Source organism: Coffea arabica, chromosome 9e (assembly GCF_036785885.1).
Source record: "Coffea arabica cultivar ET-39 chromosome 9e, Coffea Arabica ET-39 HiFi, whole genome shotgun sequence".
NCBI classification, from domain to species: Eukaryota; Viridiplantae; Streptophyta; class Magnoliopsida; order Gentianales; family Rubiaceae; genus Coffea; species Coffea arabica.
In genome coordinates, this window is record NC_092327.1 from 36876813 (window position 1) to 36893918 (window position 17106).

Consider the following 17106-nt stretch of genomic DNA (forward strand, 5'->3'; position numbering starts at 1 on the left):
CTTGATTCAAGAGCGCCCTTAGAGCACAAACTCGAGAAAAATCACTCGGTTTCTTACCAGATCCACATAATATAATCATTTGTACCATTCGATAAACACAACTTTTACAGAATTAAAAAAAATAATTATTGAATAAAATATGTAGTTATTTAAGTAAAACCATGTTTATGATTATGATGTTGAGGAAGCTTCCCCTTTAATTGTCTTTTCCAATTAATCCCCGTGTTTACGACTTCCAAGTATGGAGATGCCATAATAAGTTTCAAATAAACCTGTTAGGCACCAGCCCTAGCATCCTTCTTTCTCAATTTTATTTTCTCATTTTTGTGGTATAAAATCTAGCAACTGTCTCATTCAAATAATCATTGACATGGTTATCTTTTCTAATGATTCATCTAATTCACTTGAGTTTGACAAGTCACTTTTAAATACTAACTAAATAACTAAAGTTCACATTTGTAAGTTACAAAACATGGGCCACAACCAAAATAATAGTAATCATACAAGAATGTTCAGCATGGGACTATCCAGGAAATTTTCTTTGAAAAAATTGTGGATGCATCAAGTATTGGCCACCTCAAAGCAAAAAAGACTATGGGACGGGCACAAGCTAAAACATCAGTCCAAACCAGTGTGCTGGAAAAGAACTTGCTTCCAAAATTCCAACAAGACGGACGAGATCCAAACTGGATTTCCAGCCAGGCAAAAATAACCTTGCATGTAATGCTTTCATATTGATGACTGGCCAACGCAAACTCCTGTTCAGACCTATTTCCTTCATCCTGTACCACAAGAATTACAGTCAACTACATATATGCATTTCCCAAGCTTAAGAAACACTGTGGTGATGCATTATCTAGTTCTAAATGCATTGTTGTTCTATTAACACAAATTTTTTTAAACTACAAATAGTGCAGTTAACAGTAAAATCAATTGCATACATTCGACAAAAGTTCACATTCACCTCACCTCCAAGAGAAAGTACAACACATGAATAGATCTACTACGACTTGACAAATACTGGACCATCTAGTGCCAGCAGGGTCAGGTAACAAGAAATATTCTACCACAAGTAACACAAAAGAGCAAAAATACAGGTGCTCCTATACCAAATTACTTGTAGTCCATGCTTCAAAACCTACGGTATATAAAAGCGCTGTATGGTACAACTCATATCACCCCCTCCATACGATGTTCTGTAACTAGAGCAACAACAGCACTAGGTTTTCCATTGGATGAAAATATCTTCTCAGGTGAACCAAGGCGAGTTGCTTTGGCGGCAAGGACAGGCTAATCCCAACAACTTAGGAACTACAGAGCCAACAATGAAAGGGCCAAAGAAGAATAAGTTTTTCAAACACAAAATTTGAGAATCTTGTCAGATACATTAAGCTAGCACTATAACAAATTAACATCACAGAAATGATGGCACATAGAATTGATGGCATCTAAATTCATTACAGACATTAATATATGAAATCATTCATAAGCAGAAGACAAATAATAACCAACTTCAGGCCCTACTCATTCTGTGTGAATCTTGTGACTAAAATCCTAATTTCTAAAGAAAAAGCAGAAAGGGTCTGCTAAACTTCAGAAAATCGATCCTAAACCACACTGTCTTAACTTTTTATTGCATTAGCCAAAAATCTGTATATATTCTCTACCTTCTCATACATCATCTTGCCAACATCAAAGCATGCATGCCTTATTTGCAAAAGTAAAAAAAGAGAGAAACATCACCAGTACCGAATATTGAATTCCAAAAGTCAAAACCACCTTACAAGTGTAATGAGATTTTAAAACCTCATGGAAATCACATTTAAAATGAGAGAGAACCTAGATTTCTAGACAACCTTACAAAATGCGAATAAAACTAAGATCAGGAATAACTATCAGGGCTGAACAAAAATAGTTGTTGAAACATGATCTACAACGTACGAACTAACCCACTCATCTTCTTCGCACTGCAGCACTTTGTCCACGTTGCTGCACCTGAGAGCCAGCTTGTCCACCACCCTGTTGTTCCTCAGGCATGTTCATTGCTTGGGTCATAGCATTCATCACAATAAGTCCCAGAGGAAGCAAGTACATCCACTGAAAGAGAGATGGAAGAACAATGAACACCAAAAGAAGCACCAGTAAATCTCATTATCAGATCAGGAACAACCACAAGTATATGGCTATAGTGATTCTCACATATTTAGCCCAAAATGATCTCTCTGGAGGTGCTACTCCTTCACCTTCTCCATTCTCACCAACAGCAGTTTCTTCAGAAAATACTGGAGTTCTGTTACAAATATTTTGGTCAATTACATACTCATCCCAATTATAAAAACAAACTTGAAGATGTAGACAAGGGAAAGTACTGGAGTTCTGTTTCAAATATTTGGTCAATTACATACCAATCCCAATCATAAAAACAAACTTGAATATGTAAACAAGGGAAAATAAAGGGTATCAAAAGGAAATGTAGCATATTCGTTCCTCCTAATGAGTATAAAACAAATAAACAATATTAAATCAAGTGAATTCCCCAAATGGTCCAGTAAATTTGTGAAATTGAAAGTGCTTCGACTTAAACAAAGTTTGGTTTAGCAACGATGAATTACATTATTTGCACCACAGCAAAACACAAGAAGGATGACAATCACTATATGGTTACAAAAGACACCCTAATAAACAACGGGAAAAACTAAAGCAAAAATCATACAAACTAGAAGATCACCTTGGCGCCTGCTCACCACTCTTTAAGACAGTGTGCGAGTTAAACAACCACCTTTTTGGCTGCAAAAGAGACAATAAAATCATATTAAGACATAAAATGATATCTACCCATAGCAGTTTTTCAGTCAACAGTTCCCTACAACTTAAAAGGCATGGTATAATCATAGTACTTCTACAGGAAAAGGTAGCAACCCTTACAAATCTTCAAATTATCCGAGTCAGTCAATATTCCAAATTAAGTGTCCAGCAAGATCGACTGATGTATTTCGATCAAATACAGGAAACTTTAAATGATTATTCTGGCTACTACAAGTATTAAAACAAGGTCAGGGAAGAAAGGAAAAAACGAATTGCTAAGTATGCACTTACAAATTTCAAGTGCCGAGGATATTGACATGCTCCTTGAGAACCATAGTTAACAGCCAAGACATTGACACCATCCTGGAATTGTATATAAGCAAATAATGAAGCATGTATTGCCACAACAAAAGAAAGTCAAATTTGAAAATGTCCAAAATTAGAAGCAAAAAATTAAAACCCTGAATATAAAACAAGAAAAGGCATATATGAGAACTTGCATGGTAAACATTAGCAAATGTCCAGGAATAGACTTTGTTTATTCCAGTAGCATACTTCAACAAAGCATTGGAACTTTCTCAGCTCATTTCATCTTCCTCAACATGCAAGGTAGAGGCTATTACATGGTTAGGTCAAATAACAACGACTAGAAGAATATACAAATCCACCAAAATTGATCTTATGTTCATGACATATAAGTCGTTATAATTGAGGTAGAAGCAGATACATAAAACAACAAACATGGGTTTTATGTCAACTGGCATGAAGTTCAGTCAGCTGCACCAGCATTCGTAGGTACAATGAAAAAGTCAAAAGCTGGAAGTACAGCATTAGACTGACAGAATAGTTTTAAGAAGAAGAATATTATTTTATTCATTATTTCACCTTTTTTTAAACTTCAAAATATACTGGCAAAACCTTCATGAAGCACAAGAATCCATCCAAGTATATTGACTACACAGAACACAAAATCCTCCAATAGAATTTCTCAATCCTAGAATTCATAAAGGAATGTGGTTATTTGACACATTCACCAATTCATAGAAGTCTCATGATATGCTTTCAAAGAACACGTGGATATGAAAGTATGACGCTGTGCTACATGCAGACAGCCAAAGTTATACAGGATATGCTTTAGAATAATTTAACACAAAAGGCAGAAGTCCTGAAAAAGATTAAGAAAAATCATATTCAAGGATTTAGTTCATGCAATATAGAACATCTGGCACTGAATAATACCATGTGAATGACAATGTGCTCATCCAAGCCATGACGTGGAAGACATCTCTGGAAGTCATAAAAAGCATCAGCACCATGTCAAAGTTTTGCAGTGCATAGCTCAAAGGAGAAGAATGGGGAGAAAAATAAAAACAGAACCCCTTTAATCATGCCAATGCATCACCATACCAATGATAAGTGCAAAAAACTCCTATACCATTTCAATATCAGATGAAAGAAAACAGTCAAATGGCAAGACCAGGAACTATTCAAAGTGACAAGTGCATTGAGTAACTATAAGTCAAAAAGTTTTAGTTCAAATAATGCAATATGCACTTAAAACGTTGTCAAACTTTAAATAAAGTTAATTTCTGATGTATAGGGTACTAAATTTTAAAACTAAAGCAAAAAAAAAGCTTTTCTCAGTTCTGGGGAAAAGAAGATTAATGCTTTATGGCACACACCATGACACGCAAGCATTAAATTATAAACAAGATTCATGCTTTATGGTACATAACATGGCATGCACGCTCAATGACATACTTGTCCTCAAGTCAAACAAAGTATAGTGCATGTCAATAACATTGCAGATTCAAACTTACCGCTTTCACAGATGAAATAACATAATCTATGCCAGGAGGAGTTAATAGATTTGATGGTATTCTGATCCTATAAAAGTCATCAGCTTCCAGAAGTTTCTGCAAAAAATATTCATCAATAGTTCATAACATTCAATCCTTCAAAATTGGATATTGAGCCAAAAAAAAAGCACGCAAAATAAACAATTACTTTGAAATTATCCTTATCTGCAGCAGTAAAATCAGTCCTCGAGAATCGAAGCTTTGTCAGAGTCTGTTCCATACATATCAAGAAACGCTCAACATAGCCATCTACAATAATTTAAACAAAATCCATGTTCTATACATAAATATGTCAGCATTTATACTAAAATCCTAGCATAGCAATAGCATGTAACTAATCAATTGCAAAAAAATTGATTCAACTAAGTAGGAGTTCGAGTGAGGTACAGCTCCAATTGATCACGTACAACAATTCACTCCACTAATCAGTCAGCATTAAAGCTTAAAACATTTAACCCCAGCAACTCTAGACGTGTAAATAATACAAGTAAACTACCTGCGCAATCAAAGACTGAAAAAGCATTGAGTACTGCTGCTAAGCCCACAATCACGTGTATGTACTGAAAAAAGTAAAATTTTAAGGGGTCGGGCACGAACCTGACCGCTATGCGGCGAATTCTTTACCCGGGCAGCGAAGGTACCGGCAGGAGAGAAATCGGAGTCACCGAAGGCGTGCTCCAGAGTGAACTGGACCTTGGAGTCTAGGTCGGATCCGGAACTAAAATCCGGAGGAGACCTTTTCCGGGCCGGCTGAGATGGTCGGGCTGGAATAGTGGAGCCCACATCAGGGGTGGATCCCGAGCCCCCTTCAAGACCGAATTCTTCGTCGTCCACGAGGAGCTCGTCCGATTGGAAAGCAAACGACGACGTAAGAAGAAAAGAAAGAGTCAGCAGAAGAAGAATCCAGCTGGAGGATTTAGGAGAATATGCGGTGATCTTCATTTTTTCCCCCCCAAAATTATGGGGAAAGAAAGAATCTACGAGTTGAGAAGTCGGGCAGCGGAATTTGTCTGTTGGAGTAAAAACTAACGATTAGAACCCCAGAAGACTAATGATCAGAACACCAGAACTAATGAAGTCACGGAACATGAAAATTTCTTTTAAACAGTAAAGGCAAATTGCTATTGAATCCTTTGCTTAAAGTTCATTGATGTTTTTGTCCACTTCTTTTTACTTTCCTTCTCGGTCGCCTAGTTAGAGTATTTTTCTCTTACTATGCTGGGTAGTGGGGAAGGTACGGTTAGAAGTGCAAATGAGTCCAACCTAATCTAATAACACGCGAGCTTGCTCAATCAAAGTTTGAATTCGAACTTGTATTGATCGAGTTTAAACTCGAGTTTGATCTACTTGAACTATTTAATAAGTGGAGTTCGAACTTAATACATGAAAGTTGAAAGTTTCTTGAGCTTAATCGAGTTCAATCAAACTTCACATACACACACATATATTTTTAGGATAAAAAATCTATTTTGTTTCTTGTTTAAAATTATATGAATTTATATTTTTTTCAAACTCAATTAAGCTTAATTAAGCTCGATTGGGCTTAATGAACATAAGTTCGAGTAATGTAAAATAAAATCGAATTCGAGTTTGAACTTGACTTTCAAGAATTCAAAGAGTTCGAACTTAAGTTCGAATCCAAGTTTTTTTAATTACACTACTCGAGTTCGACTCGATTCGATTATACCCTAAACGGGGTTGGAGGTTGTTAGGGAAAAGACTATTGATGTATGAGTGTTTTTGGGTATTTTAAAATTTTTTTAGGCGTGTTTTTTTTTTGTGTTATCTTTACTCTATGTTTTTAAACAAAATTTTTGAAAAGGAAATACTCTATATGTATATTTGTATTTTAGTCTCCATTGGGGGATGGCTTTAATTTTTTAAAATAGAGCAAATTTTTGGCTAACCTATCCAATTAAGCATGTGTTTGTTAAAATAGATCTGGATACCAAATCTTTTTCAGATATTATTTAATATAAACATATTTTTCAATTACGTTTTTATTTTCTCATCTAATACTTTTTTTATTTCACATAAAATTCATTATTATAAAAAGTGTTATAATAAGTATCTTATCCAAGCACATGTTTTACCATGATTTTACCTCACAAAAAATAGAAAGTATATATATATATATGTATGTATTTCACACAAGTGCCTAAGCAGTAGCTAACAGTCTAATATTAGCAATTAGGCCTAAATTTAAAACCAATTTACACAGTCTAATCGTTTATGGACTTGATATCCTTATAGGCTCCGATTCCAATCGAGCGAAAACCCTAACTCTCGTTTACGAGAAATAAAAAAGCCCTACCTCTCGGATAAAGAGAGAGAAGGGTTCTGCAACTCTGGTTCAGCCATGGACGCGATAAGGAAGCAACTCGATGTCTTAATGGGAGCGAACCGAAACGGCGACGTCAGGGAGGTGGATCGCAAGTACTACGACCGTGACGTCTGCCGTCTTTTCCTCTCTGGCCTGTGCCCTCATGAGCTCTTTCAACTCACTGTGCGTACCTTTTACTTCTGCTTTCCTCTTAAATCTCATCTTTTCCCTCTTTCTACCTCCATTTAGTCTGTGTATGCTTTGATTAATCCCTAGATTGAAAAGTATAGCAGATTTCCATTTTTTCTTTACTGCTGGTACTTTTGGTTGAATGGAGAGGCTAGATGTAATTGGAGTTGCAAAATTTAAGTTTAGCGGCTGTTTTAGTTGGGGATTTCCATTTCTATTTCAACTGCTGGTACTTTTGGTAGAATGGAGACGTATAAATGTGACTGAGATTCCTGTAAAACGTTATAAAACGGAGAAAAAGCTCCTTTCTTTGATATAGCTGTTGAGTTTGCAGATTAAAGAATTAAATAAGAAGTTTTGATCTGGGGCATACTCAGTTGGCTAGTTTTGATACTCAGTTGGCTTGTATCTGTAGTAGTAGTAGTAGTAGAAGTAATTATTTTCTTTGGTTCTTAATTGTACTTTTTGGTTTAATAAATTTTCTCAACTTCACATGTTGCAGAAAATGGATATGGGACCATGCCCAAAGGTGCATTCGTTGCAGCTGAGGAAAGAGTATCCTTTTTACCTACTCTTTATGCGGTTATGGTCCAGTTTTTGATCGACCCCAAGATATGTTCAGTGTTTTAGATATTTGTAGGTTTTATGACTTAAAGAAATCCATTTTGGGCAACTATTATCAATGCTATTGCTTAGGAACGACGCATGCTTCTGTCCACAACATCTCATCAATGACTGGCACATTATGTGGTTGAAATTGAACTATAAAGTTTCAATTTGTCTTCGTGTTACTTTAACTCTATCTAGGTATGAGGAATCGAAGGCAAAAGGTACTGACAACTATGATAGGGACTTGGAGGATGTCATTGATAGACTTATTGTTGAGTGTGACCGGAAAATTGCTAGAGCTCTTAAAAGACTTGATGATGAAGATGCTAAGGCTGCTATTGCCATCTCAGTATCCGAAGTTACGCAGGTAATCAGAATATAATTGCCTCTTCTCCTTTAGTTTTTCTCTTTTGTCTTTTGTAGTGACTGAACTAATAATCTGACTGGCAGACACCAGAGATTCTAGAATTATCAAAACAAATCAAGGAGAAGCTGAAAGAAGCTGATCAATATGGTAAAGTCCTAACACATTCATATTTTTCTATTGAACTGAACTTTCTTCTACGACCTATGTCATCTATTTCTGCAGTATCATCTTTAATATGGTTAACAAGTGAAAGATCATTGTTCTTTGAACAAAAATGTTCTAAAGCATATTTGATCTTGACTTTGTGTATGCATTAAATGTAAGTTGAAAGTAATGTTGGTAGGTCTTATCTAAATTAATGCAGAAAAAGTTAGAATGTTGGATTTCTTTTCCTGGTTCTATTTTGCCTTTTTGTGTAGGAAAATCTGGCAGATAGCATGAAATAAGCTCCTGAAGAGAAATTAGAATCACGAGTATTCTTGTAGGAAAATACCTCCTATGGTGTAGGAATGCCCAAGATAGCTGATGAATATATCATGAATAGTCAGAAATTTATGGACCTTCACATTTTTGTGTTATCCATTTTCAGTCTCTGACATTTAAAATGATGTGTTATGGTTATCAAACTGATCCAAAATTTAATCCCAGGCTTGTCAGTCCTTTTTTTTGGTCCTAACATGGTCATTCCTGCATCAATAATATAAAAAAAGTCCTGTTGTGACTTGTGTCAGACCTTGTTGAAGGAAGTGTCTGGTTAAATCCTCTTTTCTGGTTATACTTCTTGAATATAAAGCATTTACATGGTGTGCATAGATTGTATCATTTAGCTTGAATTGCTTTGTGTCATACAATTCCTTTTGCATTTATAATGATGCCCTGGCATGGCATAGATCTCTTAGATATGTTCTACTACAGATGAAGTATACTTAAGAAGTGGGAGGTATCTACTTTTTAATAGCCTGTTGGAAGTCATTCCTGATAGTGTATATGGTTTCTTTGGATTCACCATGTATTTCTTGTACAGTGTGTCAACACTAGTCACACACTAGTCATAGATGAATGTATGACTCCGTTTTAGTAGTAACTCTGACTTTCTAGGATGAGAATGATTTTATAAGGTCGTTAGTATTTGTAATGCTGCCTGTGATTGAATAATCATATAGATCTTGAAGGCAAGACGGATATGAAGATTAGAGCTCTTGAAGTGGTGGAAGAGCTCAGGACTAAAAGAGCAGACAAACAGGTAATGCCTGCTTTTCAGCACCCATGGTTGCTGATTACTATGGAATTATTGCACTGGGCTAAATTGACTTCCAGATTCATGCATATGTATCTTTTCTTAATGGCAGTCGATGCTACTTTTGGATGCTTTCAACAAGGATCGAGCTTCGCTACCTCAGCCTCTTACGAACCCTCCCCAATTGGCACCTTTGCCTGCTGCTACTCCTGATCCTCGTATACAGGAAATGATAAATGAGAAGCTAAAGAAAGCTGAGGATCTTGGTAAAGCTTGCCCTGGACAATTTTGATTTCTTGGCCCATATAAACACAGGACATTGTTTGTTTGTTCACTATACTGTTTCTGCTGCTTTTAGTTTTGAAACTTTAAGTGACATATTGTTCTAGCTGGAAGGGACAGGGTTTATAGCTTTTCTATTTCCTCTGTTAATGTGTCTACTTATTGAGAATCTTGTGCAGTCTTCAAGAGCTAACATGAGTTGTTGCTTTGTTCATGCTTATTCAGTTTTAAACATGAGTTTAAAGGAAATAATGGTGTAAAGCTATGTTGATAGTAATACAAGGTTTTATTGCTAAGCCAACTGAAGTCGGGTGGGTACAAATGGCTTGGGGTTCCTTCACAGGGAAAGACTAATATTCAAGGGAACACAATATGTAGGATTCTTTTTCTAAATTTAAAGTATAAATCTTTAGGGATCTATGATAAGGTTTGTTTCCAAGGCAGGAAAAATTAAAGCACTGAAGGACAGGAAAGAGAAAACCAGTAATCTTATGGAATTAGGTTGTTAATGTTAGCTTTCTTAATTACATCCAGCAAAAGAAAAACAAGGGGAAAAAGAGGGGAAAATGGACAGAGCAAGGAAGCCATCCAAGTGCCTAAGAATTGGCGGCTATATGGTGATACCTGTCTTTCTGATGAATTGGCGGCCTCTTGGAATGATGAATCTCAATAAACTACTTTTAGATGACAGTCTTCTTAGTATCTTATGACATTGGGAGTGAGAGTTTCATTAGATCATTAGCCATGAAGTTTACTAGATTCTCGTGACATTCATTTATTTTTGGTTCATTCTTCAGGTGAACAAGGAATGGTTGATGAAGCACAGAAAGCATTGGAAGAGGCCGAGGCACTTAAAAAGGTATTTTTTTATAATTAATATCCATTCTGTTCTTTGTACTTGGTGCCAAAACAGATTTTTGATGGGATTAAGATTAACTAGTGTTTTGTTATCAGCTTCCAGCACGGCAGGAAAATGTTGCGGATTCTGCTAAATATACTGCTGCTGATGTGCGAATTGTAAGTTCCTTTTCTTATGGTCTTCTAAATTTTACTTCTTTACTTCCTGGCTTTTAAAATTTTTCCATTTACATGTATATAGGGCGGGGGGGATATTAAAAGCTATATAGGATTATTGAAATGTCAGCTATTTGTGATCAAAATGTAGTGTTCCACCACATTGGTGAAATAAACAAAGTTGAACTTAGATATGAAGGTTGTCCATGGTTTGAAGTGAAGCAGATGAGTTATAGTGATGCCTGCAGACAAGGTCCAACCTTCATACAAAAGTGGTAGTCCGGCGCTTGGCTATTCTTCCATTAAAAAAATTTCAAAACCTTCAATTTTCCACAAGATATGGGTGAATGGGGCAGTGGAGCTATCCTATCATCATGTATCTTCCTATCATTTACAAGTCAAACATTTGAAGTACCGAGAAATAGAATAGAGCTTAAAACAGAATGGCTCAACTTCTAAAACTAGTGTTAAAAATTGGGTCGTCCATTGTGGTGAAGAGGAGTGTTACTGTATGGGTAAATTTTTTTTATTTTTGAATTTTTTATATTTTTATGGGTAGAAGCTGGAAAGTATTGATACCCATTTTCTGTGGAATCTATGTTTTGGTTGAAAGATATGTACATTTAGTTTGTGGTCCGGCAATGTTTTGTTCAAGACCTTTAAATGGCTACTTTAGACATGGTTGATAAATTAGCGGTAATCTCCAATGTAAAACTAGATGCTAATCTTTGGCTATTCTAATGTAATTGTTCATTTCTTCCTCAGACTGATCAAAAGCTACGTGTCTGCGACATATGTGGAGCATTTTTGAGTGTTTATGACAGGTGAATTTTCTCTTGAATTCTTCGAAACTTTTAACTCGTGGCTTTTTCATGGATGGAAAAAATTAGTTTTTAGAGTTTGTAGTGCTTCAGTGCTTGACCTGGAAATTATACCTCCTTGTCACCAGCAGGCTTTTGTGGCCCAGTTTTACGAGGATATACTTTTGCAGCTAAAGAATGTGCGTTATTTTTCTGTTTTATGGTTGTTGATCATGCTATCATTAGGTAGAAGATTGTGGGCCAGCTCTATATGTTCTGTTTGTCTCATATGGAGAGTTAATTACCAAGTTATGCTTTTCCTTTTTGATTATTTTCAGTGATCGCCGTTTAGCTGATCATTTTGGAGGAAAGCTTCACTTAGGCTATATGCAAATCCGCGAAAAGTTGGCCGAGCTTCAGGTGAGATTTTGAAAGGGCCAACCAATTCTTCTTGAATAATTTTGACTTTTGTCTCATGGATGGATATCTTTAAAATTATTGTGGAGGTCTTTGGAGCCTATTTTAGCTCGGTAGTTTATTTGTTCGCTGCATCTATAAGGCCTTAGTTTTTTGACTAAAGCTGTGAATGATTGGAATCATACAGATTTCATATATATATTTTTTAATTTTAGATGACAGTTTATGGATTATTTGTATTTGGTGTATACCTAAGTTGGTCATTATAATATTTGATTCAGGTGCTGCTATAATGTTTCACTTACTTCTATAGAGATTCTCAGTTTATATGCCCTCTGTGAGTTTTCTATCCTTGGAAAAAAGAGTGTATAATGAATATTACAATTCAATTTGTTCTCAGAAAACTTCAGTTTTATTTCTCTGTGACTTCGGATTGGGGTTCCTGTAAAAAAGTATACAGGTTTTGTCTGTTGAATATAAGTTATTCTAATTTGCTATGGATAGAGAAAAATTGCCAATTTGAAATTGGCGCTTGTCAATCTCCCAAGTATCACGTCGCCTAGATGGACTTTTGGCCAAACCTGGAGAAAGTTCTGGTACATGTTATATTGAGAAGTAAATTTTTTTAAGTCAGAGAATGTTCATGTGCATGTCATTGGAGGTTTTGCATGGTGATTTGTTCTGTATGAATAAAGATTCATACTAGCAGTATCTTTTACGCATTCCATGTACGAGTTTTCTTGTTTCAGTTAAGTTCTGCATTTTTCTCCACGATTAAATTTCTCCAGTCAGTTGTTTTATAGGCATGGTCTGTGATGTTTGGCACTCGCACTTCCCATGAGATTACCTGAAAGGAAGGGGAAAAGGAAAGAATGAAAATGAAGTGTGCTTTGTTAATAATCTCACTTAGTCCTACATTATTAGTACAAAAATTCTCTCCATCTTTGTTCTTTCTTGTTTGTTTTGTTTAAAAATTAAGAAGTTGAGGACATATGCTTACTATTAGTGAAATGTCTTATCCTTCCGGTCCAAAACTGGACTCATTTATGACATTGCTCTGAAATGAACTTTTGGATGATACATGTGATTTACTAGTATCTCTATGGGAGGTGCATTAGAGAATAGGCTGAAAATTACAATAATAATATGGTGTGGAGGTTATTCGGCTCTTTTAATTCCCATACATACCAACTTGAGATATAGCTAACCTTTGGTCTGACACTTCCACAGATACTGGCATTTAATTTTCTTTTGGTTGATTTAATTTGGCCATACTAGGAAAAGATTTGGCAAAATTCCCCCTCCCCCCCCCCCCCCAAAAAAAAAAAAGGTGAAAGTTTCTTCCTGAACACATTTTGAAATTTTTTTTGCTTTGATCCTTTAAGCAAGCTATAAAGGTTTGTGCACCTGCTTTCATAAATGCTTTTTGGAATGTCTTAGCTTCATTTGCTACTGTTGTTTTTCTCATTTTTTGCCATTATTTAAAGACACGAGCTAGTTTCCTGATTATATGGACCACTTCTTGGGGAACAAGAGCTTCCAAGCACAGCTTTATGTGGGGCACATGATTTGTTCTTCATTAGGCATGTTTATGGGGAGGATGTTCCCTTCTGAGACCTAAATTATTTTATCAGTGGTGATGTACCATTGGGAGGCAGTTCCATATCATACGATGATCCTCACCTTTTTCCTTTTTTTTTTGGCACCCGGGGGGGGGGGGGGGGAGGAAGTGGTGGTTTTGGGATTTTTTAAGATACTTCATTTCTTGTCTCAAGCATGTCTCTTCATATTAGAACTGGTTGAGAAGTTGAATTTTGGAACTTGTTTCAATTGTACTTGGTGATGAATTCTCAGGAAGAGAGAAACAAGAAGCGAAAAGCCCATGAAGAAGAGAGGAGGTATATCTTGCACTTTCTTTCCTCTCATTTGTTCTTTCCACTTTGTTGGGGAGGGAAGTTTAATGTTTTTTGTGCAGATCAAGAGAGCGCAGAAGTCGGGATCGTGACAGGGAACCTAGTAAGGATGTGGAACAAGGTGACAGCCGTGACCGAGGGAGGGATCATGATCGACAGAGCAGAGACCGAGATCGAGATTATGATCGTAATCGTGGTTATGATCGCGAGCGTGATAGAGAAAGAGATCATTCTCGCAGCTATGATTCAAGGAGTCGCCGCAGATCACGATCCCGATCAAGGGAACGTTCTAGAGACTATGATCGCCACAGGTATATTAACTAATAACCTTCTGTTTATAGTTGTTCTGTTATATTAAGTTGAAAAATCTGATTTACATGCTGAATATCAAATTGCTTTTGGACTCCCTTCGGAGGCATAGTAACTGATTTGTATCACCATGGTCATTTATATTTCAAATATGCTTTATTCCTAAAAATTTGTACATTTTTGTGCTTTAATAGATTGACCTGTACAAGCAAACATGGATAATGGATCGTGAATATTCTTATTCTTGTTCTTGAAATATCAAACTAATCTTCTTTATGGGGAAACCACATGTAGTTGGTAATTGTTATTTTAAAGTGTAGCAAGTCATTGTTATTTTGTTGCAATGACTGCCTGAAACCCGACCTACTCTCATGTGAGTCTTTGCATGCTCTAATACCATGTACTGGTTACCTCAAAATTTATGTTTTTTTATTGTAAGTGAAATGGGGATATTCATATGTCATTTGATCTTTTAGATCAGATACAAATGTCGATTAAAATACATTGGATGTTCCTCCTCTCTCTCTCTCTCTCTGTTGAGACATTGGATTTTCCTCTTTTTTTTTTTTTTTTACCTTGATTATTCTTGCTCAGCTGTGACTCCTCCCTTTCATTGGAAGGGGGTGATTACTGTCATTGCTGCCTCAAAAGAATCACAATTTACATCTTCTTGCTATGTGGTCATGTTCCTACAGATGTAATTCATTTACTTGGTACCTTGTTTACTGATGCATTTCTGAATCGCGGTTTTGGATAGTCTGGTTGGAAGAGCTTCAGTAATCTACTCATGCCTCTTATGTGCACTCGAGCAATATGTGTGCTTGTCTATTCCAATTTTGTTCTGAATTTAGTAGAACTTCTGTTGATTTTCTCAATTTTTACTTCTTGTGGTAGAAGTATATGCTGCTAATCTTTTCCTTTTTCTTGTCAGGCGCTCTGACCGTTACTAGCTGAAAATGGTTTTGGAAAGATAGATTGGATTTTTTGTTGGTCTGGTCGGTGCTGACCTGATGTAGGATTCGCAAGATGTTACTGTTTATTTTAAGTTGTGGACGTCGAAGATTGGTCTTTTGTATTTGCTAGTGGAACCCGCCTGCTGTTGTTTACAACCGCTTGTGTATGTCAGCTTTATACTACTAGTTTTATTTTATTTGTTAAACTAGCATGATCCTCGCAAGTAAAAAAAGTTTTGTGCTTCGGTTGCTGGGAACTTGTTAATTTTGGTTAGTGAAACGAGCTCTGGCAAAACATCGGGTGGGACTGATGCTGATTTGATTTTGATTTTTCAACTCCCTTCTGTGAAGTGGGGATTCTTTTTCTTTTTTTTTTTTCCTGAAAATGATAGATGATTTTATAGATAAAATAGACTTTACAGTATTTGAGCAACTGCGCAATCAGCCATACAAAGTGTACCACGATACAGTAGCTAGTTTGGGAGTTTAGAATAGAAAAGAAGAGAGAGGATAAGTTAGAAGAGAAAGGATGAGAAAGGATCGAAGTTTTTAGGGTTAAAAATAAAAAAATTCTCTGTGATATATTTAATATACAGAAAAGTTCCTATGATTTAAAAATATACAAAATGATAATTTATGTTATGAACTAAATTGTAAATTAAACAAAATTTGTTAAATTTAACGAAATTCGGTAAATTTAATAAAAAAATTAACAGAATTTGGTAAATTTAACAGTAAACTTAGTGGAATCTGGTAAGTTTAATAGTTGAAATTGTTATTTTCGTTAAGTTTAACGAATTCTGTTAGTTTATAATTTAGTTCAAAACATAAGGTGTTGTTTTGTATGTTTTGAAATTACGGGGTTTTCTGTGTATTAGGTATTTCACGGGAGGTTTTTTTGTTTTTAACCCAAGTTTTTATCTAAGTTGTTTGGGAGTTTTAAGAAATCAAAGAAGGTATTAGTTTTCTTTTGTTTGGAAGTTGAATACAAATAAAAAGAAAAGATATTCAAACAAGTCATTTTACAAATGTGTCCTTTTTATAAAGTGAAAGGAGGTGTTTTGAGGGTTTTCTAGTGGGAGAACTCATGGGGGATTAAAATTTTTTATACCAGGATTTTAAGAGTAGTTTTGTTATATTTGAAAACTTACTTAATAGCTAGTTTGTGAGTTGAGGATAGAAAAGAAAGGAAGAGAAATGTTAAGTTATGAGAGAAAAGAAAAGAAGGGAAAGGGTTTTAATGTTGTTTGGGAGTTTATGAAAGAAAAGAAGTGATTTTGGATACATAAGTAAATAAATATTTCATTCAATAGCTTTTTGGGGGTAGAATGGGCAATTTAAAAAACTTTTTGCTGCCTTTCCGTGCTTTCCTTTGCTTTCTGCCCGATTTGGGCCGGAAATTTTTTTTAAACTGTAGCTACTTTTTCCTCCTTCCAATTCCGTCGGTTTCTTTTCCTTTCCTTCCACTTAAAGCTCTCAAACGTGGGAGATGCAGTCTTTCTCTTCTATTCCTTTCTTTTCTGTTCAAATCTCATCTCCCAAACTAGCTAATAAGACTTTTGCATTTTCCTTCGCTTTTTGATCAATTTTGGGCGGAAAGTTTTCTTTTACGTAGAGGGTGATGAAATCTTTTCAAATCTTTCCTTTCTTTCATATTTTAGCTCCTAAACAATGAAAAAACTTTATTATCCTTCCAAAATCTTTCTTTTCTTTTCATTTCCTTCCTTCCAAATTAGCTAGTTATTAAGGATTAATAAAAGTTCTCTCTTCGTCTCTAAACATGCCTATTGCATATAGGTTGAGACATTAATCTTTACTATCAGAATTTCTCACACAGAAGGAGCACAATTCAAACAAGCTGGCTAGTGCAATGATGTCCTCCACCAGTGATGTGAACGCAAGAATATCTTGTACTGTGCCCGACCTTATCAAAGCAGCGAGGTGTTTGTTCCAATTTGGTATCAAAGCTTACTACAAGAGGGAAAATCTCGAACTCTCTCTCTAGCGACCAAGGTACTCTGCAAGACTG

General features: G+C 35.7%; 2 protein-coding genes across 7 annotated transcripts; one reads left to right on the forward strand and one right to left on the reverse strand.

Moving 5' to 3' along the window:
• Nucleotides 1-409: 409 nt before the first annotated feature.
• LOC113708028 (uncharacterized) lies at nt 410-5830 on the reverse strand. 3 transcript variants are annotated; one of them, XM_072066266.1, is made up of 9 exons: nt 5262-5830; nt 4813-4875; nt 4626-4721; nt 4045-4092; nt 3097-3168; nt 2729-2787; nt 2200-2290; nt 1950-2097; nt 410-782 (listed from the first exon to the last, which is right to left on the reverse strand). In XM_072066266.1, exons 1-8 carry the CDS (start codon nt 5604-5606, stop codon nt 1954-1956), a joined length of 918 nt encoding a protein of 305 aa, XP_071922367.1. In that variant the 5' UTR covers nt 5607-5830; the 3' UTR covers nt 410-782; nt 1950-1953. The 3 variants fall into 3 exon arrangements, with proteins under 3 accessions (XP_071922367.1, XP_071922369.1, XP_071922368.1); XM_072066268.1 differs by lacking the exon at nt 4045-4092 and having other exon boundaries at nt 5262-5749; XM_072066267.1 differs by lacking the exon at nt 410-782 and having other exon boundaries at nt 1949-2097; nt 5262-5762.
• A 1032-nt stretch (nt 5831-6862) lies between these two features.
• Nucleotides 6863-15328, forward strand: LOC113708029 (U1 snRNP-associated protein usp106-like). Of its 4 annotated transcripts, none has more exons than XM_072066265.1 (13): nt 6863-7170; nt 7679-7731; nt 7984-8152; nt 8236-8299; nt 9316-9395; nt 9502-9655; nt 10469-10530; nt 10626-10688; nt 11451-11509; nt 11824-11905; nt 13757-13800; nt 13878-14126; nt 15056-15328. In XM_072066265.1, exons 1-13 carry the CDS (start codon nt 7024-7026, stop codon nt 15072-15074), a joined length of 1245 nt encoding a protein of 414 aa, XP_071922366.1. In that variant the 5' UTR covers nt 6863-7023; the 3' UTR covers nt 15075-15328. The 4 variants fall into 4 exon arrangements, 1 of the variants encoding a protein (XP_071922366.1); XR_011821495.1 differs by lacking the exon at nt 15056-15328 and adding an exon at nt 11638-11685 and having other exon boundaries at nt 6879-7170; nt 13878-14038; XR_011821493.1 differs by lacking the exon at nt 15056-15328 and adding an exon at nt 12184-12239 and having other exon boundaries at nt 6879-7170; nt 13878-14038.
• Nucleotides 15329-17106: the final 1778 nt, after the last annotated feature.